General features: G+C 38.1%; 1 protein-coding gene across 6 annotated transcripts in view; it reads left to right on the forward strand.

Moving 5' to 3' along the window:
* The first annotated feature begins 2,382 nt into the window (after positions 1–2,382).
* The window catches only part of tcf12 (transcription factor 12), a 91,648-nt gene continuing 67,506 nt past the window's right edge, over positions 2,383–26,524 (forward strand). For 2 of the 6 annotated variants that reach the window (XM_053492094.1, XM_053492096.1), the window contains exons 1-4: positions 2,538–2,634; positions 3,547–3,636; positions 4,403–4,475; positions 25,408–25,484. In XM_053492094.1, coding sequence (XP_053348069.1) covers positions 2,632–2,634; positions 3,547–3,636; positions 4,403–4,475; positions 25,408–25,484 — 243 coding nt within the window. In that variant the 5' untranslated portion in view covers positions 2,538–2,631. Of the gene's footprint in view, positions 2,635–3,168; positions 3,261–3,546; positions 3,637–3,768; positions 3,883–4,402; positions 4,476–25,407; positions 25,485–26,524 lie in introns of those variants that run through there. The other 4 variants (XM_053492097.1, XM_053492098.1, XM_053492099.1 and 1 more) reach the window with 4 other exon arrangements.

A 26,524-nucleotide genomic window follows, 5' to 3' on the forward strand; every position in this document is an offset into this window, starting at 1 on the left:
CCTCGCTCTGTCTGTCTGTCTGTCTCAGATCTGTCTACAGTATTCCTTAGTCTGTCTGTCTGTTTTACTTACTCACATCGGGCTATTCCTCTGTCTGTCTTCTTCCTTGGCTGGCCTACTGTCTCACATCTGGCTACTCCTTGATCTGTCTTTCTTTCTGTCTGTCTACCGCTTGGCTATTCCTCTGTCTGTCTTCTTCCCTAGCTGGCTGACTGTCTCACATCTGTCTATTTCCCAGTCTGTCTATCTATCTGTCTGTCTCAGATCTGGCTATTCCTCAGTCAGTCTGTCTATCTGTCTGTTTATTTGTCTGACTGCCTGTCTCATATCTGGCTATTTCTTAGTCTGTCTGTCTGTCAAAGTGTCACAGATCTGGGCATTTCTCTGTCTCAAGTCTCACTCTCTCTCTCGTTATATATATATATATATATATATATATATATATATTTTTTTTTTTTTTTTTCCACTACACGGTTTCATGCTTTGTTTCTCTCTTTTGCAGCCAATAAGTAAATAAATTAATCATAAAAACAAAAACGTTCTGGCAGTGTATCAGTTTTTTTTTATGTTTCTAACAGGAGTGATATTAAATTAGCCTAGATGACCATTTAAAAAAATTATTCTGTAATTTAATGTACAACACAATTTAATTGAAAATAAATTAATCATAATTTATGCACATCTGCCATATAAAAAATTATCAAAATGGTATTACCATAATCTCATAAGTTGTCACCTATAATGAACTTCACTGTTATAAACTAATGTAGAGCATCTTTTGCCCCCAGCTGCAGCATCACTCACCTGGTCTCTGCTGTCGATTTGTCCAACAGGTGGCACTATGAGGTTTCTGAAAAAAGAAAAACAGGGAAAGCACCTTTCATTGTCTGTGAATGATCATTACGCTATGCTCACTCACTCTCAGTCATCTTCTACACCGCTTTATCCTGTATTCAGGGTCCTGGGGACCTGGAGCTTATCGCAGGAGGCTTAGGGCACAAGGCAGGTTACACCCTGGACAGGGTGCCAATCCACACATACACACTATGGGCAATTTGAGAACGCCAATTAGCCTAACCTGCATGTCTTTGGACTGTGGGAGAAAACCGGAGTACCCGGAGGAAACCCACCAAGCACGGGGAGAACTTACAAACTCCATGCACACAGAGACGGAATTGAGCCTGGCCGGGAATCGAACCCAGACCCTGGAGGTGCTAACCGTGCCGCCGGTGTGCTTTCATTCAAGAAAAAAAGGATGGAATTTTTATTGTGCACTTAAAGCAATAAACATGTTTTAAAACGAGTGGAATTCAAAAGAAGGCATGGTGCAGTATGAGTGTAATGACTGTATACGTACTTTACATTAGGACTGGGTTGAGGGTGAAACAAAATAAATAGGATTTATATCGGTTTAAATAAATTTATGGCATGTTTTTTTTTCTTACAATTTCCAAAAAAGTAATCAAATTCCAGATCCTAGCTCAACACTTGTCTTTGAATAACTTTTTTACTTTCTGCTTGTCGGCTAGAGATTTAAAAGGACAATTTGAAAACTTACTTTGAAAACAATCAATTATAGTAGACTTATAGAATTAATTAATAGAATAAAGAATTAATCAGGATTTTAATTTAAAAGCATGCTTGAGTGTCGGGGTCGTCATAAACCGGGTTATTTAATCCAGATGTTAGGCTTTGTATTATTATTATTATTATTATTATCAATTATTACTTTCATTATTTATTTTAAATAATTTATCATCATTATTACTATTATTCACTGTCCTAAAGCGGAAGAAGAAATAGTCCCTATGAAGCGCCACACTACTGTACTAACCCATTTATTTGATATGAGTACATACTGTACTAGTATTGCATACTGTTTACAGTGGTGGAGTAGTGTGTCGTTTGGGATCCAGCCCCCCTGTTTTGCCATCTACACCTAGAGGGTCTCTGACACTGGTAATAAATCCTGTTTAGATTAAAAATACAAACAACTGATAATATTTAACGTGTTAAGTGTTTTTGTTTGTTTTTATCATGCTTAGCTTACTTAAAACAATATATATAAAACAAGAATAGTGTGTTTAAATGAAAACCAAAACCAAGTGTGAGTTGTGGTATTGGTCATTAATTCGCAACAATTCTGTATCTTCCTTAATGAATTGCTTAAAAACGAGCTGTATTAAATTCAGGAGGGAAATTCAAGGGGGGAAATGGAAAGAAAACTTGCCCCAATTGCCCCCAGCCCCTAGCAAGGTAGTGTGTGCAGCTTTCTGGTTTGTCTCATACAAACTCGGGGCGCATCACGACCTCCGTGGAGCCGGCGGAGGGATACAGGCTTTTAACGTCATCTGTGTGCTTAGGCTATCGCCAAGGCAAAAATGTCTGCCTAAGGGAAACTCGCAACTTACCCAGAGTGGATATTTGCAAAAATATATAATTAGCCAGACACCGACTTCGCTTTCGCTCAGACACGAATTAAAGAAAGCTACAAGCCCGTTGCCACACCGGTCGCCCCTAGTCGGATTTTAAACACGAGAAAAGGTAACATTATTGTAGCGAGTTTGCAGAGGTTTGGGACTGGCTGAAAGAAGTTGGGATACAGAAAGACTGGAGCTGTTATGGAGCTGAATGGTCGGCATTTGCTTTACTAATGTCACATTTCTAGCCTTACACATTATTATTTAGATGGAATATAAACCAGTGCTTGTTTTTGTGTCATTTTTGTTTATTTCGACGCGACACACTTTGACGAATAATTGTTTCAAATCGCGACTAGCGCATAAACTAAAGGCACTCTGCTCTCTGTTCATGTTCCCAGAAGTCGGAGATATTGTGCTGTAGGTTTGCTTTTTATCTATACAGTGTTACATTGTCGGTGTTTCTTTTTTTTAATTTTTGTAGTGAAGTATCCATTCACTGGGGCGGTATTGTTCATGCTTGTGTGTGTGTCAGTTTCTTTCAGTATCATTGCACGCTTTTTACATTTTATTCGTTTAATAATGATGCTGCGCGTCTGTGACTGACTGTAAGCTAACCATCCGAGCTTCTCGCATTTTCTACCTTTAAGTCCAGCCTGCTTTGCAAATTTCCTTAAACAAATATTTGCATAATCTCTGTCTGGGGGTATTAAGGAAAGCTACTAGTCTTTATTAGTAAAACTGGCACGTTTAAAGCGAGAAATCTGTCAACAGGATAATAATAATAATAATAACAATATACACTAAGGTTAAACGCCGCCATACAGGCTGCATTACTTGGTGAGCTTGGAATAGTGTGGCTAATGTTTTTTGCTAGCTGGTTTGTTTATTACATTCAAGAAAGAAAAAACAAAGAAACAAATAAGCTTAAATAGGAAACGCATCCTTTGGTTTAGGTTTTAAAAGCTGTCAAGGAGTTTTGAGTTGAAAGAGCCTCCAGTGTGTGCTGTGGTAATGCCTCAGATGCCAGAAGTGTCATTTGGATGAGCTTGTATTGGATAGCAGTGCAGCTGTGCACCGACCTGATGTTTGTTTGTGTTTGTTTTGTGTTTTGTTTGTTTATCAGAGTTGTAGGTTTGTAAGGATGAATCCTCAGCAGCGGATCGCCGCTATCGGGACAGATAAGGAGCTGAGTGACCTACTGGATTTTAGTGCGGTAAGCCCACATGGGTTAGTTTATCATGGCTTCATCTAGTTGATCGGCAACATTTTATTCAGTTCAAAGGAAATAATGGGGTAATGCAGTCCTGTAAGTGCCATGTCCTTTATCTGGGTACGATTCAAGCAGGTTATGTTCAGGTGCTGGATTGAACGCGAGTTAAAAAAAACTGTGTGAGAAGAATTAAACGTCAGAGATTTCACAGTGATTCATAATTTCCTCTGGTCATATCGATCTTTAAAGGTGAATATTTAAATATTATGACATGATACGTTAATGCTTTTTATGTGTGTGTGTATCATGTGTGTAATTATTTACTTTACATGTGTGTACATGCGCTGCTGATTACATGGATAAGTCATCAAGAAAAATAAAATGTGCTACACTTTTAATTTCCTTGACGCTTTTGTGCATCTTTAAAGTGCTTCCTACAAGGCTGTAGTTTTTTAAAATTGTTTGAAAGAACATATATTTGTACCACAATGAGAAGCAAAGATATAATTAAGTCCATTTTTTATTAACAGTGTACACACCAGGATTTTTTTTTTGTCCCCCAACCCCTATGTTATTATATGCACAAAACTATGATTACGGGAAAGAATTGGGTGTACACCTTATTAATAAAGATTAAGCTTAGATCCTGTATCAGCTGTCCAGATTCATATGTTTTATGTCATTAATAAAGACTATCCTGCTATTTTAAACATGATCATTTAATAATTGCAAATTAAAAAGTTTATAAAACGTGTCTGTCTTCCTCTAGATGTTCTCACCACCCGTGAGCAGTGGGAAAAACAGGCCAACGACTCTAGGGAGCAGCCAGTTCAACACATCAGGTACATCCTTTCTGCATTTCTTTAATAAGTCTGGCTGCGTGCATTCACATGCTGGTGCGCCGAGGTGCCTTTCAGTGAGGTTTGACCGATCTTGGATCGATTCCAGATGCTACTGAAGGTGTTTCAGATTTTAGTCAGTTGAGGTTAATGAGAAGCCAGTGCAAGTTCATGTTGTGTTTTATTTTGTGTGTTGATGTATGTATGTATGTATGTATGTATGTGTGTGTGTGTGTGAGAGTAAGTTTAAGTAAGCGAGTGTACATGAGGCATTGCCACCCAGAGAACACATTTTAGGCTCCACCTGGAACTAACATTGAACCTGAGTTGATATTATGTTTGTATTTAGAGTGCATTATTTAGTGTGTAATTTTTTTTGTTCTTTTAGCCGAGCTGTACTGGTTATGAATTTTTTTAGAGAGATTTGCAGTTTTATTTAAATAAAGAAATTCAAATAACAAAGATGATGCTATTATTATAGCATCATCTTTGTTAAAACATCTGTAGCAATGCATTTGTTCTGATTTTTATTTAATTGCAAAAAAATAAAATAAAAGTCCTCCATATAGGGGCATTATCTATAATTTCTTCATTAAAAATTGTAATGAAGTCGGAAATTTTATCATTCAAAGTTTTAATTAGAATGAATGACAGAACATTTTAGTTATTATTATTATTATTCATTTTATTAGAGGTGTTCTAGGGAAACTGGGACTTTTGATTGCAGAATTACAGAACTCAGTTATGAGAGCAAACACTCCCTTTATTTCTCTATAATGTCCCCTGTTACAGTAATGCACTTATCCCAGTGTTTCACTAGTGCTATGATATCATCAAGGTAGAATTTGTTTCTCAGTACACCGCAGACATCATTCACATTTGAAACGCTGGCCTCCCAGGAACTACTTTAAAGGCCCAGACATGGGGAAATGGCTTGGAGTAAGGTCAGGACTGTATGGGGAATGTAGCAGTAACTCCCAGCTGAGTTCCTGTAATGTACAAGTGGTGTTGGTGAATTATTGTGTGTACAGGTCCAACAGGCAGATGCGTCTCTTCCGCAAGTTGGTGTCAAATTGTCCGTCAATTTTCAAGGATCAGGCGTTCCACTCACTTGAGTGCAGTGGGCTCCAAACAACCTCGATGAGGATCGTCGTTCACAGACGTACAGACTTCTTTAACATATTTGTACCATTCAAATGTTTTACTGTGGCTAAGAATTTCATCACTTATTGTGCTTGAAGTCTTCTGTAAATGTCAATTAGTGTTACGGTTTAATTCGCAAGGAATTTAATCACAAGCCCCATTTTTGACCCCTTTTATACATATAAAAGTAAGCAGACATCTACAAGTCAATGCAAATATTTTAGCTTTCAGTATCAGTCAAACGTGTAGTAGCACCTACTGTAATACTCATTTATTTCCAGAGTAATAATCCAGTCATTTAAGTACAAAATGATACATTCAGAAATGTACAATGACCAAGAAGGCATTCTACAAATTATGGCATGTTAAAAAAATGTGTGTATGTGTATAAATATATATATATATATATATATATATATATATATATATATATGTATATATTTATACATACATACATACATACATACATATATATATTTACACACACACATACACACACACACACACAAACCCTTTTTTTTTTCGTAGGCTTGAACTTTGCTATTTTTATTCTTCGTCAGATTTAAAGCATAAAATCACACCATGTTTAAGGTCACACAGGTGTGTCCAGTGTCTGGTACCGTGTGTGTAGCTTTGTATAAATTGTAGCACTTGCCAGGGGGCCGAGAAATAGTCGTATAGTTGGGGGAAATTATCGTTCCCTGCACATTATTCTCAATTTATCCCTATAAATCTTTCTGGATCTCATATGGCGCTCTTGCGTTTGACGAATTTAGTGTCTTGGGTCACTGGCTGAATGTTCCCTGCTGTAGGCTAGAGAGTGATCAGTCTTTTCCCACTGTCAGAGTAAGGACTACGAACGATGTGCGTCCTGTGAGCAATAAAACATTGCAGTGTGTTATTCTTTTTTACAATAAACATTTCTGATTTAGTGCACATACAATACATTCAATACAGATCGCAATCTTAAAATATCAGTGGCTGATTTTATTTGATGTTGATGTAATTAAACTTTATCAATTTCTATCATTCACTGCTGTCAAAGTATTCTTTTAAATCTTTTTTTTTTATCCTTTTGTGAAAACTTTATCATGTTTATGAACAAACAGGTAACAAGAATGAGCTGTCTAATTTCTAAACTAGGACATTTTTATCGTTTTTATATTCAGAGAAATTGATAGCACAAGTGCATTTGGATAACTCCGTTTATAAAAGTGTATGCTGCATGTTTAGAGTTTGTTCATGAAAGGCTTTTCCTGTTCAGCTGAAAGCTGCAATTTTTTGTGGAACATGCTTTTATGGTTTGCTTTCACCTTGTTAAACATAAGGCGGGGAGAGTAGTCTTGTCCGTGTGCTCTCGGGCTCATACGCAGGTCAGTAAGACATGTCTTACCTACATAACGACAGAGCTCTCTTTTGTCTGCTCCATCACGGTTAGTCCACACGTCCTGGTTGTCATGTATAACGCTGCTGTGCAAAGACAGATGTCCAGGAGTGAGTGGAACTAGTGACTGTGCAGCGAAGTTTTTTCTTTTTTTTTTTTCCTTTCTCCTTTTTTTTCCTGAGAATGTTGTGTGGTGATCGATGGTGCTCTTTTCTAGCAGCTCTTTTCTACTTTGCAAGTGTTTACAGTATAATGTAGCTGACTGTACATTAAAATAAACCTTTTTCAGTTTCGTACCTAAAATGATCAAATGATTTTAATGGTGCATGTATTGCAGCCTCATTTCATAGACTATTTAAACCTTAAGTGGAATTATGCAGCAAGTTGTATATAGGGAAAACATACATTGATGTAATAAATGATTGCAACGTATTATGTGTAATAATTAGGTGTTTGTGTGCCAGATCTAGTGTAATTTCATAGAAATGGTGCTTCGGAGCAGTACAGTAAGTGATGCTACAGAAACAGCATTCGATCAGGTGCAGGTGAATGCCTTTGTATTTTGTCCCACACTCTAAATCTTGTCGCGGCCTCTCCTTGACATTTAATGAAAAACTGTAGAACCGGGGGAAAGGCTCCATCCGAGTTCAGACAGGCGCTCCGTCTTTCCGCCGTCTCTGGATTAGAAAACACTGTCATCTGCTGATTAATTATTAATAAGGCATTGAAAAGAATCAGAAATGATTAGTGTTGAAATTTTTATTCAGCCTGAGTATCTTCCTTTGTTGCAAATGTCTCCAAATCCATAGAAGTGAATAGCTTGAAGTTTTCAGATAATTTCACATATAAAAATTAAAACTGCTTTGCTGTGCAGAGATAGAAAAGGTGACAAAAGTGTGCTCAAGCAGAGCTTATCATCAAAGACTTGTCAAAGGATTCTCGCATAAAAAAAGGAAAAGATGTATGTTTTAAACAACAGTTAAGTCTCTCATTTAATCAGGCTTTTATTTTGGACTGGATTAACGCTAAACAGAATGGATTATTATTTGAAAAAATTTTCAGCACCTAACACTGTGCCTTTCTACAGTTTCTGTTATTAAAACCAACTTTTTTTTTTGTCATACTCCGGAAGCCATTGTCTCCCGGGACACCCTCAGTCAGTTTCTACATTTCTCTGCTTTCACATCTCAATTCTTTTCTTCTAATAAAGTTTGTGTAATACAGTAGTTTGGAAACTTGGCGTGGGATGTTGTAGTTATTTTAGTTAAAAATTCTACAGAAGTTTAGACGTTATTTTAGCATTATTGGGAAAAGGCTTGTCATATTGAGTTAGGGCTTGGTTGGAAAATGTCCAGGTTTGTTGATTTGTGAAAGAATTATGTTCTCTGAGAAATTTTTCACTTATTAATGAATACATTATTCAAGAAATCTTTTAAGCTAACCTGCAGCTCGCGCTGTGATAAACTGGCCCGTGCCATGTGTGGGTTACTCTGCCTAACCACCTTATCCAGACTTGAGCACGAATGTTTAGACGCTCGTTTCTGCATCGCAGGTCGCCGACTGACTTGCTTATGAGAATCTTTCTGTTGCCATAGTGATCGAGGTGCTTTGATGTAATTTATTTTCTTTGGCCCGTCCTGTGCATCATCTTCCACGTCTTGACAAAAGACGATAAAAATCTGGACACTTCTCTGACAATGGGTTTAAAATGTGTTTCTTTTTTTTTTACATTCTGATTTGTTTGGATGTTTTCTTTCCCTAATCACACACAGTTTGAAGTTATTCTTCGCCACCAGTGCATAAATACGCACATTTCTTTAGGGGGTTCAGCTGTGCTTTCAGAGAAGCTGTCAACTTTCTCATCTGTTCCCTCGACACTGCTGAAGCAATCACAGAAATCTGGAGCACAGAGACGGGGAGGCTGTTCAGGTGTACCGCAATGGAGGGGAAAAAAAGCTAAATTCAGAGTGTGCACTTTTAAAGATCGTTTCAGTACAGAGAGGGTGAATTTATTCTTTTGATACTATCAAGTAACCTCTGTTAAGGAAAGCGAGTAACATAAGACAGGTTTGATTATTTGCTGTTGTTGGGTATTGTTTATTCTTAAAAAGGTACATTGACGGAGAGTTAAGCATTCCATATGCTTTAACAGTCTCTTAATTGTTTTGTATGCCTGAGTTGTAATATTTAACAGCATTTAAGTTTGCCATTGCTATGCTTGATGAGGCATCAGAACAGTTTCCTTTGGGGGAGGGGAAGGCAGAAACCAAGGCAGATGAAGATTCGAGTACTCCTCTGCTCTGCCGAAGCTTTGGATCCATGTCTTGTATCCATGAGCTCGTTGCCTCGGGACATCTCATAATTGTTCCTGTAGCTACACTGACGACATGAGCCTCGGCAGCACATTTTTAATGAGACAGTAGCACTTTTCAGCAGCTTCTTTACATTAGCTAATATACTAGGGTATTTATGGGCCATTCCGAATTAAGACCAAATTAAGCGTTTGAGTCAGCGAGACGCATGTCTGTGCAAAGCCACGGTGGCATTTAGTGTTGGTGTAACTGTGACTTTTTTTTTCTAAACAAGTTTGGAAAGCCATTAGACTTTATAATCCCAGTCTGAGGCACAGGGATGTACAGAGGCCAGATCATTTCACTTTACGAGAGATGGACCATCCACTGCATTCCAATTTCATTACACATCTGACCTGTAAGTCCCTCTGTATGTGGAAACAAGATTAAGCTCCTGTGAGCTTAAATCATGGCTCTGAATTGAATTTGCGAGTACTAGCTTTGAAATGTTAGACACATCCGTAACATCTCGTTGGCTAGCGGTAGTCCTCAGAGCAGGGGTTATTCCCATTTCTGATGCTAATGTGAGTCAGATCAAAGAAGATTTCTGTTTGACTACTTTCAATGACATAAAGCCCTCCTGAATGAGGTCTCGGGGTCAACGCAGGGAGTGTATATAGTGCATAGTCAGAGTCTCCCCTGGGAAATGAAGCCGTTCTTATATAAGACCACTATATCCACGAACAGCTTGGCAACGCAACCTTAAATAATAAAGTAGAACAAGAGATCAACCTTGCTATGTTCAGATTTAAGGAGTGGTTATATTTCAGTTTCCAATAAATAGGATTGAAGGGCTGGCCTGTAAAACATGCAGTCACTTATATTCAGGCATGGCTATAATTCAGGAATCAGTTAGGAGTAAAAAGAGAGATTGTCACAGGATGTGGTCCCTTTGTCTGACTATCTGTCAGTCTCAAAAATGGGTCCCTGGTTTCACATAGAAAGACTGAAGAAGGCAAACCAAAGGGGACACAGGGCAGATTAGCTTGCTCAGCTTTGTCCTAAGTTATTAGTTACTAAAAGTCTTGCTATGACTTTATACATTGAGTCACTTTGAAAGTATTGTTTTTTTTAAAATATATATTCAGATTTTTTTTTCTGCTGACAAACTTTATTTTTCTCTATTTGAATGTATCAGGGGTGAACTAATGGTGGCTCTCTGAACAAGCAAGTTTCATGAAAGATTTTTGAATTTGCATTTGAAAACTTATCGATATGCAGATGTGTATAAAAAATAAAATAAAAAAAATCCTACTCCTTATTGACTTTTACAAAAATAAATTTATACATTTAAATAATGTATAAATTTTATTTATACAGAGCTTTTCACAATGGTTATGTCAGAAAGCAGCTTTACAGATAAAAAAAAAAGGTGTGAGGAAATATGTCTAAATTAGAACTATCAAATTGTCCCAAGACAATCACGACAGTGGCAAGGAAAAAACCCTGAGATGAGAAGAGGAAGAGACCTTGAAAGGAACCAGACTAAATGATAAACCCATCCTCATTTGGGTGATAACGAAAAGCAGGATTAATTTTCAGTCATTCTTTACGTTCGGAGGCAGGAAGTTCGGTGTAACATGAAAGGTGTTTAAATTAATATGGAGTCCACTTTCATTGGTGGAGTTTCAGATACAAAACTGCAATCACAAGCCATCAAAAAACAGCTGTCTGCATCAGCTGAGTCAAAGACCATCTTCATGGTCAAGTGGAAGAATCTCTAGTCACCATATGCATTCCAACCAGACCATAGGGGACCATCCTTAGCAGAGAGCCAGAGGCCTCCATCCGACAAGAACTTCAGCCAGAAGCGCTTCACCAGGATGTGCCAGACAAGTCCGGAGGGAAGAGAAGGATCTGGATTACTGGCAATGTAGGACTGCCATGTGTAGCTCGATAGAGGGAGAGAAAAAAAAGAATTAGGTATGCTAACAGTCATGTGATGTATAAGGTCAATGTACATTTTTTGCGGAGTGCAAGCGGGAACTCAGCACTGACTATGAAGCATAACTAAAAAGGAGAGCTAGAAGGTAACGCAGGCATGAGGGCTCTCTGGTTGCTTTACTCTCCCGTCACTTCACCATCAACAAACCTGAGTGATCAATAAGAGTGGGATGTACAGCATTCAAACATACCAGTTCATCAGAATACTCTACGCCCATGAGTCCCCCAGAGCTGCTCCCTTATCTAAGGCAAATCTATTCACAAATGCTAAATAATTGGCTAAAAAAAGGTTCTCAGCCTAGACTTAGACACTGAGACTGTACCTCAGTCTCCAACAATAACTGGAAGGCTTTTGCATAACGTTTTGACTGTAAGTCTTAGCTTAATTATCAAAAGTAAACTTGTCTTAAGAAACAGCCATGTTGCAGTAAACCATACAACAGTAGGAACACAGTAAGCAGACATATGAACTCTGAGTTATTTCTGACTTTTTGTCAGGTGTAGATTTGATGAGCTACATTGGAGATCCTGTATTCCTCTTTGTCTGAATTAATAACTTAACTTGGCCGGTCTCTTATTATTCCATTATATTAGACGCAACTTTTATGTTAAGTCACTTAGGACTGGGCAGCACACAGGAGCATTTGCTTTCTCAGTGAGCTTGCAAATTTGTGATTTGCCCAAGCCTCTGTTTAATGTTGAGCATTGTGTTGTGTATCAGAGTACACTTTTGTTGTTAACTGCATGTTTTGGTTAGCAAGTGAAATGGCCTTGTGGCATTGGTGTGGGAGCAGTGTTTAGTGTTTCGGGAGGTTTTCTGGCACTCATGTTACCTCTCATCATCTGAGTTTATTAAGCAGGCGTCTCTGCCATCTTGCCTGTTTGTGTTTCCTCTCTGGGGAGAGTTTCCCGCTGTGTAGCGATAAGACCTTGGCCTAGCTGCGCAGGTGCTGAAGAGGCCCAGAGTGAGATGGCGTGCCGTGCGGACTAGCACCCAGGCAATAAGCACAGTTTGTCATGGTTAAAGAACATGCTAGAAGTGATGGTGTCTCTCACACCCTCCTGCTCAGACGTGCACACATACAAACCCTCCCTCAGTAAGCCAGTAAGCACTGCTCCTGGGGATGCGAGATCGCCTGAGTGTAGTGCAGAGCGTGACCCGAAGCCTGATACTTTTATCAGGATTTCCATTTTAGATACAGAAAATGCTGATGAGGTGAAGCCATTGTAGTGCGAGCACTAATCCGCAGCAGTGGCCGACTCAGCCTCTCCTATGTATAGATTTTCCCTGCAATGCATTTGCCCTTAACTTGGGCTGGTATTTGTAGGTTCAGAAAACAATTTCCCCCCTGCTCGTCTTCGCAGTAGCACAAAGTACCAATCAAATGGAGTTCAAAATCTGCTTGCTTGAAAAAGACTTGAGGATTAGTGTGTCGCACTGATTTGTTCCTGTTTTTAATTTCTTTTGAAGGATTTTAAGTAATAAATTAAAGAAAATGGGGCCTTGTTAAAGCCTTTCAGTATCCTTGTGTGTGCAATATTTGTAATTTCTGTCTTAGAATTTTTTGTATTTAAGTGAGTGTGTGTATATATACAAATATATACACAGTATAAGAGGTGTATATACACAAACATTTATACAAATACACACGTGTATACGTGTATATGCATGTTTGTGTATATACACACACTTTTATATATATATATATATATATATATATATATATATATAAATTAGTGTCTGTACTTTATGTATACTATATATATATATATATATATATGTATATCTATCTCTCTCTCTCTCTCTCTCTCTCTCTATATATATATATATATATATATATATATATATATATATATTAGTGTGTATGTATATATATAGATAGGTGTGTGTATCTGTATATTGTGTATATATCGCCACAGTGGACCGCACTGTCTGTTCCGCACACAACTTGGCACAGGTTTTACACCGGATGCGCTTTCTGATGCAACCTTCCTTATATACACACACACACAAACACATACATATACATACAGTACATTAAAGTACACACACACGCACACACACATATATATATATATATATATATATATATATATAAAAACACATGTTGGAGGACCCGAAACCTGTATGTCTGTCCAGACAGATTTTGGTTCAGCATCACACATTTGCCAGTTCTTTGATAATTACCTAAAATGAAATCAGAATGTTGAGTAAATTAAGTAATAAGCAGTTACGTGACATAAGTTATAAGTGGTATAAGTGAATTTTAACATGTAAATTTGAGTTTGCGAGCGTTCCGCAAGATGCTAAACATTTTTTACTAAATTTTGACTTGTTAAACGAGCGAGTACCAAGTACCATGTGGCATGCATGTTCTTCTTGTTTTGATGCAGAGCGTCACACGATCACTACTGAGCTAATGGGTATTCTCTCGTACATGCTGCAGAATTGTGGGTAATCGTCTCAGTGCGCATGCGTCACTTGTATAGTCAACATTCGTGCGCATGTGTACTATTTATCATAACATTGTGTGACCACGTGTGTGCACGTAAGGCATCTTTTATTTTGTTTTATTTTATATTTGGGACGACTTTCACACATATACACCTCTTTACAGAATAGAGACTCACCCGAGGCTAAGTCTCTATTCAGTAAATCTGGTTGTGTGTGTACTGTATATATTATATTTTTATATATTTCTTTTATATATATATGCATACATTATATGTATATATGCATACATTATATGTGTGTGTGTGTGTGTGTAATATAAAATGTGTGTGTATGTATATACTTGCATTGTATCACATGCATTTAACTGTATATTACCAAAAAATAATATTGCTCTAGTTTCTTATTCGGGATATTTGTCACTACAAATAGATAAATAAAGATAAACCTGCTTAGCTAATGATGTATACGATGCTTGTCTGAACTTAACTACTGTAGTAGATTGTGTTTCTCATAAGAATACAGGAAAACAGTATTCTTGACTATACTAAGTCACTAAGCACTAAGACAGTGGTGTGTTCTCCAGTGCTCAGGGCCAGAGAGAGTTAATCGATATAAAGCTAGCGTGTGTTATTCAGTGTGTGTCATCTTGGCTCCTCTCTCCATGTGACAGATGGGATCTCTGAGGGTAGTGGTCATAAGCTCCGATTGGCTGTCAGTCAGTTCATTGCATCATTAATATTGGCCTGTCATTTTCTTTTTTTCTTTTTTCTTTTTTTTTTTTTAATACGTTTTCCTGCGAATTGCTTTTTGATACAAGTTCCCTTGACGCGACTGTGACATAAAGAAAGGTCGTCTGTGACGGGTGGTCATGTTAAAGAGGAACGGACAGGGCAGAGCCACTGATGCCCATTTGGCACTGCTGTCTGCCAACCCCATCAGGGCGTTCAACTGATCCAGCATGCAGTGCAGTGGGAGGCAGGGGACGATGACGTCCGGGCCACCCTCCATGTTTGCTCGTGTAGTATTCATGGAAAGATTCTGAGGGTTTTATGTTCTCTGGTGTTTTATTATTGTCCCCGCTAATGTCATAAATGCGGCTGCGCACATTTGGGAATTAGAGAGTACGGATGTGCACTGGCAGGGTTAGATGTGCGTTGGCAGGTTTGGATGTGCTGTGCATGCACACATGCGTGCACTTACATATTTGTATAAAATCTATTGATATGCACTGCCTTGTCTGGATGTCAGGAGAGGAGATGGAGAGCTCTCTGAGTGAATGCATTTGTTTGTGGTTACGCTAAGGCCGGCTGATGAGCGATGTGATACCAGTGTTGGAGCAGTCATAAAGACGCAGCTCTGATTAAACCCCACTAATGAGCAGCTCAATAAAAATAAATCCTCCTGATGCAATAAACGCCGTCTTGATTGCAAGCACCCAGGGGTGTGATAGCGTAATCCTTTTGTGTTCGGTGTGCTGGATGCACAAAAACGATGCGTGCACGTCGCAGGCATAAAAAGACGCATCTTTACTTATTTGCATGATGAAGTAACCAGATGCATTGATTTACCAGAGCCTCTTGGTGTGTTGTTCTCGTGGTTATAGACAGCAGAGTTTCCATTTGAGATCAGATATGAAATGACTGCACTTCATTTGACACTGTATTCCTAGCTGTGCTGAATTTAATTATGCATTTGAGTGAGGCGAAATCGCTTGTATATATTCTGCAGAGCCCATAGCCTTTTTACGAGGTAGATAAATTTCTCATCCATTTGGCTTGTGTGCCGCCATTCCTCTGATGGAGCTCAAGGTTGGAGGAAGAGGCACCTTTCCCCCATAAGCGATTGTGAACATATGGCACGGGCGCAGCACAGGAAGGAAGTGTGGAAATCGCAGGGAATGAGAGTTTGGATTAATGCGTCTGAACTGGGCATGGCCAAACAAATCCAGCAGAACTGCTCTGCCAGGACCCCTTAAAGCCTCCGAAAAGAGTGATGGAAGGGTAGAGAGGTGTAAAGAAACTTTTAAACCTCTGCCATTTTTATTTCAGAGACACTGCATTAGTTGCTTTAGGGCTCGTTATTGACAGGAATTTATAGGGTCATGTGGTGCGAACTCAGCAGGAATGTTGGGTAAAATGAGGTGACAGTAGCTTTATGGAGTCTCTCTCGCTCTCTCATTTGGTAAACGTATGCGTAAAATGTTGAATATTCTGTTCTGTTTTAAAAGCTTAATTCAATATTTGCTACATCAGTCTGTGCCTCATGAGTAATATTATCAAAAACAGCAAGGTTCTCTAGACGAACTCTTTTAAAATGCAAATGGGAAAAACTCTAAGGAATACGTAATTCTTGTTTTGTATAATTCAAATCTCTGTTTTAAACAATGTGCAAATAAGTGATCACAAAAGACAAGGGATTAATGTTTTCTAAGTAAGTGGAGCCCGGAAACCCCCAAGGGTTTGTGATATTTTTTCCTACAGTTATGAAAATCTACAAAGCCCCTAAAGCGATGTGGGTGGAGCAAAATAAAAAAAATTCTACCAGGTCATTCTAGTGACCAAATAATATTCACCTTAATAATAATTTTGTTTAAAAATGACGTGAAATAATTTAAGAATGCGTTTTGGACAATACATACAACAAACGAATAAATGTTTATGAACGTTCAATATACAGAAACAGTACAGTTCAAGTCTCATGCTAAGTGAGGCAGCTAACCAATCATTGATTAAACATATACATAAACATACACATATGCAGTTGTGCTCAAAAGTTTTCATACCCTGAAAGAAATTGGTAAACATTTCTTTTAAACAGAAAAAATGACTGATAATGCCAATCTTTCTTTTTTTATGAAAAGTAGTCACATGAAGTCATTAATTATTACATAGTTAATTGACTCCTTTTTAAAACCTAATGCTAACTGCATTGATGTAAATCATATTTACATATTACATAAAAGTTTACATATCCTTGAATGTTTGGCCACATTATAAACACACAGGTTGACACACACAGGTTTAAATGGCTATTAAAGCGATGTTTCCACACCTGTGACTCATTGTAATTGTAATTAGCTGTGCATAAATAGACAGTGAGTTTCTCAGCTTATAAGGTGATGCACTGACTTGGCTGGATACTGCACCATGGGAAGACAAAAGAACCGCCAATGGACCTGCGTACTAACATAGTTGAACTTTATAAAGAAGGCAAAGAATATAAAAAGGTATCTCAACCCCTGAAAATGCCAGTCAGTACTAACTTTGATACTACGGTCAGGTAGACCAAGATTCCACCCACTACTGTGAGAAGAATTGTTTGGGATGCAAAGAAAAACCCACAAACAACATCGAGAGCAATACAGGCTGCTCTGGGAAAAAAGTAGTGGTTGTGTGTGTAGTGTTAAACACAAATGATGTGCACGGTCGAGTTGCGACTTGGAGTGATGAGACCAAAATTGAACTTTATGTTTGGAGAGGAGTCAACAAGGCCTATGTAAAAAGCATGATGGTGAATTTCTAAAGTTTTGGAGCTATGTGAGCTCCAGTGGCACAGGGATGTTAGTCAAAATTGATGGCAAGAAGAATGCAGCATGTTTTCGGAAAATACTGGCAGACAATTTGCATTCTACAGCACGAAAGCTGTGCATGGGACACTTTTAGATGTTCCAATGTTGATAATGTTCCAAAGCACAAGGCCAAGTTCAAGACTAATGCAGTTAATTTCAGATAACCCAAAAAAAATTACAGGAACTGGAGGCATTTTTCCAAGAAGAATGGGCCGCTATACGATCTGAGAAAATTAAGGACCTCATGCAAAATTAGTACAAAAGACTGCATGCCTTCATTTATGCCAAAGAAGGCAATACATGATATTAAGCAAACTTTTGGACAGAGATTATTTCCTTAATTTCCTTGTCGTGTTCTGTTTGATTGTGTCATTCTATTATGTCTTACATATGAACTTCGGACATTAATAAAATTTGTTTTCTCATTCATGTTTTCTTTAAAAAATTATATACATCTTGCAAATTGTATACATCTTGCAAAAGTGTGAATGTGTATATATTGGAATTAGGATTGATTCTTCTTACACTCATTTTTCTTACGTTTACATGTACCTTAATATTCCACTAATAATCAAATCAGAATAAAGCTCCATCATGTAAACACTTCATTCAAAACAGTCTGGCTTGATTCAAATAAATCTTCATTCAAAATGTAAGCAAATAATAATCCATTTAATAAATAAATATCAGCCATGTGAACACTTGATCTGATTGTTTCTCTTTTGTTTTAATAAGTAAATTATTTCTTCATTCACTGGGTCTCTGGCTGAGGAAGGTGCACTGATTTAATTAAATTTCACATGTAGTAAATCATCTAACCAATCACACATGAGACTGAACTATTGTACCCAATTCCAAAGCAGAAGGCGTGATTTCTCAGAAAATACTTCTCGATCTTCTGTTATTTTTTATAGCAGAACAACTTTGCATGTGTCTGAAAATTTACATTCTAATTAAATGTACATACATATCTTATTAGATCAGTATTCATGTCAACAGTTAGAGTCATGTGCAAAGTTATTGACTTCTCTTTTAACTTTTTTTTCCTGTTTAAATATAAATAAAAAAATCATCTGATCAAGGCATGTCAGTATTAAGCCAGTACAACCTCAGTTGAACAAAAACATTCTGAAACTTTTGTTCACTGGGCTATTAATTATTTAACAAAAATGAGGCCAAATAGGAAAAACAATCATGTGTGCAAGACTAAGTACCTTTCATGATTCAATAGCTTGTAGATCCACTTTTAGCAGGAAGATCTTGAAGTAATAATATTCTTTATAACTATCAGTCTCTTGCATCGCTGTGGAGGAATTTTGGCCAATTCTTCTTTACAGCATTGCTTCAGTTCATTGAGGTTTTTGGGCATTCACTTATGCACAGCTCTCTTATGGACCTGCCACAGCATTTCAATTAGATTGAGGTCTGGACTTTGACTAGGCTATTCCAAAACCTTGGTTCTTTTCTTTTTGAACAATCCTGATGTAGATTTACTTTTTGGATCATTGTCCTAAGGCATGATCCAGTTTAGCTCAAGCTTTAGATGTCGCACATTGACATCACATTTTTCTCTAGAATATTCTGGTATACAGAGCAGTTCATGGTCAACTGAATGACTGCAGGGTGCCCAGGTCCTGTGGCTGCAACACAAGACCAAATCATCACTCCTCCACTGCCGTGCTTGATGGTGTGTATGAGGTATTTCTCTTGAAATATTGCTGTTTGGTTTCACTACACATGGCGCTGGGCATCAAGTCCATTTTGGTCTCATCTGTTCATAGGACATGTTCATATGCCGTTTTGCGAAACTCAGTCATGCTTCCATGTTCTTTTTAAATAGAAATTTTTATTCTACTCTATTCTTAAATTTTTATAATTTATCCTGCCAACCCTGCCAAGCAAACCATACTTGCTCTGTCTTCTTTTAATTGTGCTGACATGGATTTGCCATGTAGCATGCTCAGTGTGTGCCCTGTATGGTTTTCTCTGACACTTCATGGTCTGTCCTTGAATTTGCTCAGACATTCACTCCTGGGAAGATTCACTCCTGTCTTGAATGCTTGTGAATACTCTTTCTCACTGTAGAATGTTAAACTTATGTGGAAATGGTTTTATAGCCCTCTCCAGATTAAATTATTCAGCAGTAATTGCTTCTCTAAGACCATTGCTTATGAATTTCCTTTTTGGCATTGTGTGTTAACTGTCAGACTGCCAAAACTTCTGTATATAGAGAGATCTGCACACCTGCTGATGATCAATTAATCAGGGACTGGTGATTAGCAGCACCTGCCTGCAACTTACTCTCCTAAATTCTGTGGACGCAGTAAAGGGGTACTTAGTATGACTTCCATGTTTTTTTTTATTTTCTTCCTTTTGGCTTTGTTTTGGTTAAACAATGGCACAGTAAAAAAAGTTATATTATGTTGTTCATCTGAGGTTGTATTTGCCTAAAAGAAGTGAAGCACTAACTTTTACACTTGACAGTAAGTTGCGCTTTGTAGAAATCAGGTTTGTTCTTGAGTACTTGCACATATCGGACTAGTTTGTTTGATGAAATAATAGGTTTAATCTAAACCTCAACAGCATAAAGTCCCGTGCTAACCCCGGTGTTGGCGGGGGGGATGTCAGGGATAAAAGCTTTATAAAGGTAATATATGGGCAAAATATTACTGTACACATTTAAATATTGAGCTTTATATTTTAGTGGTTCAATAATAGTCATAATAAAACTTTGCTTAGTGTTCTATTGATTTTTCTTTTTTGCAAAATTTTGAGAACTGATTAAAAGCAAAACTTACTGAGTCACTGTTTACGGGTTACTGTTGTGTGCGTAAATGTGTGAGTCCTGGAACATGTGATAACACAAGGTGCGCTGTGACTATGTGTATCTAATATTTAAAAAAAGAATTACACTAATCACTGCTAATATTACTCATAATATACCAATTGTATTATTGTTATGTGATACCAGGCAAATCACTGGTCCAATCGGCCAGACATATTTCTCTTTTTATATGATCAGAAACTTTCCTGGAAGTGAGCTGATCAAAATAGTTTCTTTTTTGCATAGGAAAATGAACCTGTTCTGCTTTCAGATGTTTTTTTTTGTTTTTTCTTTCCTTTGAGTCATCCTCACACACTTTCCTTCCATAATTAGCGCAGGGATTATATTAGATATATGCATGATGTGGAGAGCTTGTGCGTGTATGTGTGAGCACTTGTGTTTAATACATGTATGAAAGGTGTGTGCGTGTCTCACTAAGGAGGCTTGTTGTGTGTGAAAGTGACAGACAGCGCTGTGTGGCAGTCTGCAGTTTGGAAAGCAGGAGACTGGTCTAATGAAGACGATGCCGTAGTCATGACAAACTCCCCTGCCACCACCAGCGCACTTCATCAAGTTGCTACCAACATCCTGCACTTCACATTCTCTACTCATTTTTTTTTCTTCTTTTTTCATGACACACATCAATGCTCTAGTGCTCCCCCACACACAGTTTTAGATTACTGTAATCCCGGTGCGTGTTTGCGTGTGTGTTTATTTTTGAATGATGGCTCAGACATGATGGCTTTGTGAGTTTATTTTTTATATTTCATGCTTTTAAACTTCCTCGTCAAATAGTTAATTATTAAATCCAAGTTTGTGATGTCACAACATGAAGCCAATCACATTAAACATGCAAATCACTAGAAAATGATGCGGAGGAATCTTCGCCGATGTTAGTGATTAACAAAATCACGATTATTATGGACTATTGTGTCTGATGGTAAATAAATGAATGCCACTATGAAATATGATCATAAAATGTATAATCCAGAAGACTTCGTGCAAATATTATTTACAAATCCAAGTATTTTTAATTAGTATAAACAAGATGTTTAAGTCAATTTTATTGGGTTGATTCTTTCCACTACGCACATGTTATTTTTAATAGTGTAAACTAGGATCTTCTAGAACACTTTATTTGGTTATTTTACAGGGTGATAGTGATGATGTTAATGGAGAGCGAAGTCTCTTTAAGACTTGCAAATCTTAGATTTAGACTGCAGGTTTTATTCCATATACTTCCTTCAAATGACTCAGAACGAAGGAAAGAAACGGTAATGCTCTTTCAGCCACAGGCCGCATCATTTCTTCTCCTCGCCGTGGATCTGCATCGATTGCATCTCTATAGCAGATCCCGCGAGCAATGTCCATCTATTCTACCAGTGCAAGGTTCTGACTCCATGGCAATTTGGCAAGCAGCAGGTCCCGTGAAACGACTCGACCCTTCAGTGATGTCACGTCTGGCGTGCGCAGTTTCAACGTGGTAGCCGGCAGCGGTCAATCAAAGCCCTGACTGTGTTGCTTTTTTAGAGTGCCAGAGCACATAAGCGGTGTGAGTAATTGCTCCATTGCTGTTTTTTTTTTTTCTTCGTTACACTGTAAGTCTGTGTGAAGGGACGTGGACACCTGTTTAGCGATTAAAACCCAGAAGAGAAACGATCTCTGCCAAGAGAAATATTTGCCTTCCAGTCAAGGTTGTGTTCTCATGCAAGAGTATTTCGGTGTGAAACGTTAAGGATATTACACGTTTCTTCCTCACAGTAAGTTGGCTGTGATTTGACCGCTTTTACACTCAATGTTTAGGCTGAAAAGCAAAGCTTGGGTGTTTGGTTCATCATGACCGTCACTTTAACTTTCTGAACCATGTTCGTATCTGAGCAGCTGGCCGAATACGTGTGCTTTCGAATATTCATCTCTTGACACACATTTATACAGGTTTCATTTTTAGATGTTCTTTCCTATTCGCACAGTCATGGCTTTATCATGAGGACACCTTCAGGCTAATTGTTTACAGATTGTATAAATAAAGCTAGCCTTAGATCCTGCCATTATTAATTAAAAAAAAGTGAAATTTTAGATAGAAGGAAAATTCTTAATAAAAATCTCTCATGCCTTCTAGCCACTGAAATAAGAAAGACAAAGATTTGCTCACAAGGCAGCACTGTGCCAAGTTAAATCCATATTTAAATCCTGCTCTCAACAGACACTGCATGTAAATGAACCCTCTTTGGCACCGGGCGAGAGCACAAAATCCGCGGCAGTTAGGTAGAAGCGCTTAGGCATGCATAATTTGCATTTATTTTGGAGCTAATTTTCATAATTAAGCATGAAAAAAATTACGCCTTTGAAATAATTATAAAGACAGGCTACATGATGCACATTAGATGCTGGCAAGAGACAGGAACGGAGTATGTGCTGCTCAACAGATGCAGACCCTGGGTTTGCAAATGGAATACTGGTCAATAGATGATCAATAACTTGAACACATCAAGGTTTTTGTATGGGGAATGTTTTTACCCATTACACACTGTTGTCTCAGTCTTTCTCACAGAAAGATGTAAAGATTGGCACAGGGATGAGTGCGAGCGCTGGGCACAGACTTAGGGCCATCAGCATGTACAGGAGTGGAACATGTGTCCCTCTCACACTGCCAGCGTGGAGCTGTTGCGCCGTAATAGTGCCGCGACAAGCCCACGTGCAACGAGTCTTTCACAGGGAGGCCCAAGCTACAAATCTGTTACACACCATTGTGAACATGAGTGCAGCTGTAAAACTGATTCATAACCACAGAAAGTGAGTGCAGGCCAGGTAGAGCCTGGCGTACTTAACCTGCTGTTCAGGTGTACGAGCGTTTTTTAAATGAGTGGTTTGGAAATCGTCTTTCAATGCCTGACCTTGGTGACTGGAGCCTCGTGACTGGCGCTCTGTGATTTGGCAGATGGATAAATCGAGCAGCTGACTCATAATAGAACAAACCACGGAAAGGGGGAGTTTTCTCTCTCTCTCTCTCTTTCTTTCCCTCTCTCGCACACACTCTCACGCACACTATCTCTCTCTCTTTCTCTTGCCTTCTCTTGTTCTCGCTCTCTTTCTGAGTTGAAGTCTGCTACTTTCCAGCCAAAGCTTCTTTAAAAAGAAAAATTATAAAATAAATAGTGTGTGTGAGTTAGTTGTTGGTTCGAAATCTATGTAACACGTTTGTTTAATAATTTTTGCAGAAATAAAAGTGCCGTAAAGACATGTAGACCGAATTCCTTTGCGCTCCTCTGAGAAGGACTTCCCTGTGAGGTCATTTCCTCCGCTGTAAATACAGAACACATGTCCTTTTGACACATTCCAAATCTGACTGGGTGAAAGCGAACGAGTGACCCAGCCCGATTTCTGTTTTCAGACCAAGGTTTGTTTTTTAAAATGGAGGCTTGTTTGGTTTTATTGCTCTGTTTCACAAGACGACTCAAACATGCACATTATCATTTCTTTGTCTCCTTGATATTGTAACGTTTTTCTTTCCTTTACAGCATGCTATTGATGTAAAGCTGTGGTCAGATCTTTCTTTCCTACAGTAGCGAAGGAGAAAATGCCTGCCTCAGTCAGGGTTGTGAAGGCCAACGTCTCCTTTGCAGGAGTGCTGCACAGACAGCTTGGCCTGTAGATTGTCTTTGGCATGAGATCAGTCTTTGCCCACACACTCTGATTGTGTGCTATAGGCCTTTAGGGAAAAAAAAAAAAGCTCTCTCTGTCTCTTTCCCTCTCTTTTGCACACTCACTCCCTCCCTCTGGTTTTCTCGCTCTGTTGTTTGTGCTCCCTATGCAAATTCCTAGCTCATAGTTGCTATTTAGTACATGGCCTGTCCAGCCATGCAGTACAAGCCAGTAAGGCTTATCATGTTGTTGATCCTGCATGAATCAGAGTTGTGTTATTTCTCATCTCTGTTCACAGTTTTCTCTTTTGTAATTCCAGTACTTGGGTTTTCAGTTTCTTTATTTCACTTTGATGTGTTTTGTATGTTCTAACCGAGTAAAATAAAACGACAAATATCATGCTCCGGTGAGATGGATCATCAATAACTCAGGGCGATATTGATGTTTTTCTGACGCAATTTTGCGGCCGAGACTGTGAAACGGAATGTTGTTACCTTCGAAACAATATTGGCTCAAGCAGCACAAAGACACAAAGATTCATATATCTTTACTCAACAGCCTTCAGAAAACGCAATTTTGCGAGAACGAGATATTGTATTTGTTCATCACATACCAGATGTTGAATCTATTCAATTGTCAACGTTTATTTATTTATTTCATATTTTTTATTTATTTTACGCATGCGTGAGTGCGTGCGTGTGTGTTTCTCTGTAGCTGTCTTTGAGCCACGAGTCTGCATAAAATATGAGCTTCATCAGGTTTCAGTGCTCAGCTGTTTTGATGAGGTTGAGTTATACATCACTGCCAAATCAGAGCGGCCTGGTTGCTCGCGTACGAACGCCAGCGTGTGCCGGGGAGCAACACGTATCCGAGTGTGATTTATGTAAAGCAGAATAAATGACGTACCACGATTTGTAAAGGCACGGTTTTGAATGGATTAGACAGTAGACTGCAATGTTTGTTTCTTTTCTTAATGATGCCTGCTTTAGGTAGGCTGTTTTTATTTGTTTTATTAGTTGTTTTTTTTTACTCTAGTTTAGTTTTTTTTTTATATTGTGATTTGTTTTACCTTAAATTGTTTGATTTAATATTGGATATATAATGGTGCTTTACAGTTATTTTAAATCACATTGTGGAATTTGCTAAATTATTTAATTTCTAAACATTGCACATTGGTTACAGGTAATATACATATAGTCAGGAATTTAATGTAGAGTTTATCATATTTAAATGTTTGGATATTTTTTTCAAATACTTTTTTTTTAAGGTGATAAATAAATATTGGCAAACATCCTCTTAATGAGATCATTTGTGCCGTTATATGATCTTAACCGAGCTATGAATACCAGATGGTACATTTAATAGTTTAAACCACAAGGACAACATGTGTCAAAATAATCGCAATGTTCAAAAAACTTTTATCTATATATATATATATATATATATATATATTTTTTTTTTTTAATGAAATCATTCGGCCCTAATATGTCAGTGTTCTGCAATTGAGCCGTTTTTTAAAAATTTTTAAATAATTTTTCGTCGATTTTTGTTTTGTATTGCGTGTAGCGTTTAGTACAGTAGAGCATTACAGGATGATGGAGATGTGTATCTACTCTTTTGACAGGTATAGATGAGAGGCCATCCGAGGCGTCGTGGGCCGCAGGTGGCCAGTCCAGCCCTTCCTATGACGAGTCCTCCAGGGTAAGGAACATCTCTCTCACGCTCTCTTTCTTTCTCTTTATCCGTCTCTCTTGTTCTGTCTCTCAATCTTACTTCGTCTAGCACAACACTGGGCTTTCTCTTCTACTGCCCAGCTCCCAACATCATGCCACCAGTGCCGTGATCACATTTATGTGTTTAGATTCATAAATATCTAAAAATAAATAAGAAAAAAGTTTCAACTTAAATGATGTACATCGAATATTTTTTAGGGGTATAAATAAATTAATAAATACATACATATGTAAATAAATGCTTACTGCATCTTTACTACTCCTTCTATTACTAATATCCCCATGCATTATGGGCCCAGCATTTATAAATAAAAATGCAAATGCAGCAGACCACTTTAAATGATAATGATTGATGTTATTGTAGGTGCTAGATATGGAATCTCTAAATAACGATTGGTTACGTTTCCAAGGCTTGGAAATATAGCTCTGTGTAATTGGAATGGAATCATGGATGCATTTCAGATCTGTGATAAGCTGAGATTTCCATGCATGCAAATAGAGTCAGCCAAAGGCTTGTGCCTTATTTCATTTCTCACACACACACACACACACACACACACACACACACACACACACAGATGCACGCATCTGTACCAGAGTGTGAAGATCTCTCTGTTTCTCGATTTGTTTGTTTGTCTTGTACACATTGGTTTGTTCTGGGTGCCCTGTATGAATTTCATTTAATGTCACTCTCCTGTCACTTCCCATCAAAGATCAGTCAAATGTCAGAGGCTCCCATGCCACGTTACCTTGTTTATTTTTCAGTGCCCTTCCCCAATGCACATCTACAGGCTACGGCTCTGGCGCCGGCCTGATTTGAATTATAAGTTGGAGATGCTTGAGATCTCTTTGCTCTAGGTGCATATAAATCAACGATACTGACATGGAGGGGGCGGGCATCAGTGAGCAGACAGCTGTTCCACTCCTTCATAGAACTGTCTCTCAAACAGGTCTACATTTATACACACACATCCACAATCACATGTGATCAATGTACCAGCACTGATT

This window comes from Clarias gariepinus, chromosome 3, assembly GCF_024256425.1.
Source record: "Clarias gariepinus isolate MV-2021 ecotype Netherlands chromosome 3, CGAR_prim_01v2, whole genome shotgun sequence".
Classification (NCBI taxonomy): domain Eukaryota; kingdom Metazoa; phylum Chordata; class Actinopteri; order Siluriformes; family Clariidae; genus Clarias; species Clarias gariepinus.